The sequence below is a fragment of the Myotis davidii genome, unplaced genomic scaffold, assembly GCF_000327345.1.
Source record: "Myotis davidii unplaced genomic scaffold, ASM32734v1 scaffold67, whole genome shotgun sequence".
Lineage (NCBI taxonomy): Eukaryota > Metazoa > Chordata > Mammalia > Chiroptera > Vespertilionidae > Myotis > Myotis davidii.
In genome coordinates, this window is record NW_006298521.1 from 243,864 (window position 1) to 244,620 (window position 757).

Genomic DNA, 757 nt, shown 5'->3' on the forward strand with positions numbered 1-757 from the left:
CACAGGGGACTCGCTGCCCATGGACGTGTCCTCCGTGCACCACCACGGCGCGCTGCTGCGCTACTCGGTGTCGCTGCTGGGCTACGGCTTCTACGGGGACATCGTCAAGGACAGCGAGAAGAAGCGCTGGATGGGGCTCATCAGATACGACTTCTCAGGTAACGAGTGGCACGTCGGTGCCCTTGTGGGCACGGCGCCCCGAGAGGCGGGCGCCCTGAAACAGACAAACCCAGGCAGGCTCCCCGGTAGCTACAGACCCGGGCGCCCTGAAACCGCCCTCCTCTTATCTGCTCACGGAGCTGGGGCCACAGGAACCACGGTCACTCCCAGGTGACCGTCTGCGTGGCTCGGGGCCCTGCGTAGACTCGCTGTGGCCCTCGGGCCCCGCTGCCCATGCCCTGCAGGGCGGCCTCCTCCAGATGCTGCTCAGATCCATGCCGTGTGCTCGGGGTGGCGTGTGGGGGCCCAGCCAGCTCAGGTGGCTGCGTCCGGCCTCGGCGTGCTGCGGGCACAGGCGCTTTGCCAGAGCGCCCCTGGGTGGCATTGTTGCCCTGGTCTTCATCCCAAGTGCTGACAAGGCGCCAAAATTGCCGGGATGAGTTTGGGGGCCAGGCCTGGGGCTGGGGGGCAACACTGACAGCCTGGGAGGAGCAGAGGGACCCGGTGGGCTGCCCTGAACGTGGCTCAGCCATGCAGACGTCCGGCTTCAGAGGTCGCGCCACGCAAGCCCCAGGCAGGACCAGTGGCGCACACAGCC

General features: G+C 67.8%; 1 protein-coding gene across 1 annotated transcript in view; it reads left to right on the top strand.

The window, feature by feature from the left end:
• Nucleotides 1-757, top strand: part of CERK (ceramide kinase) — a 21,573-nt gene that overhangs the window by 18,898 nt on the left and 1,918 nt on the right. The window contains exon 12 of the mRNA XM_015570731.1: nucleotides 6-158. Within this exon, the coding sequence (XP_015426217.1) occupies nucleotides 6-158 (153 nt within the window). The remainder of the gene's footprint in view (nucleotides 1-5; nucleotides 159-757) is intronic.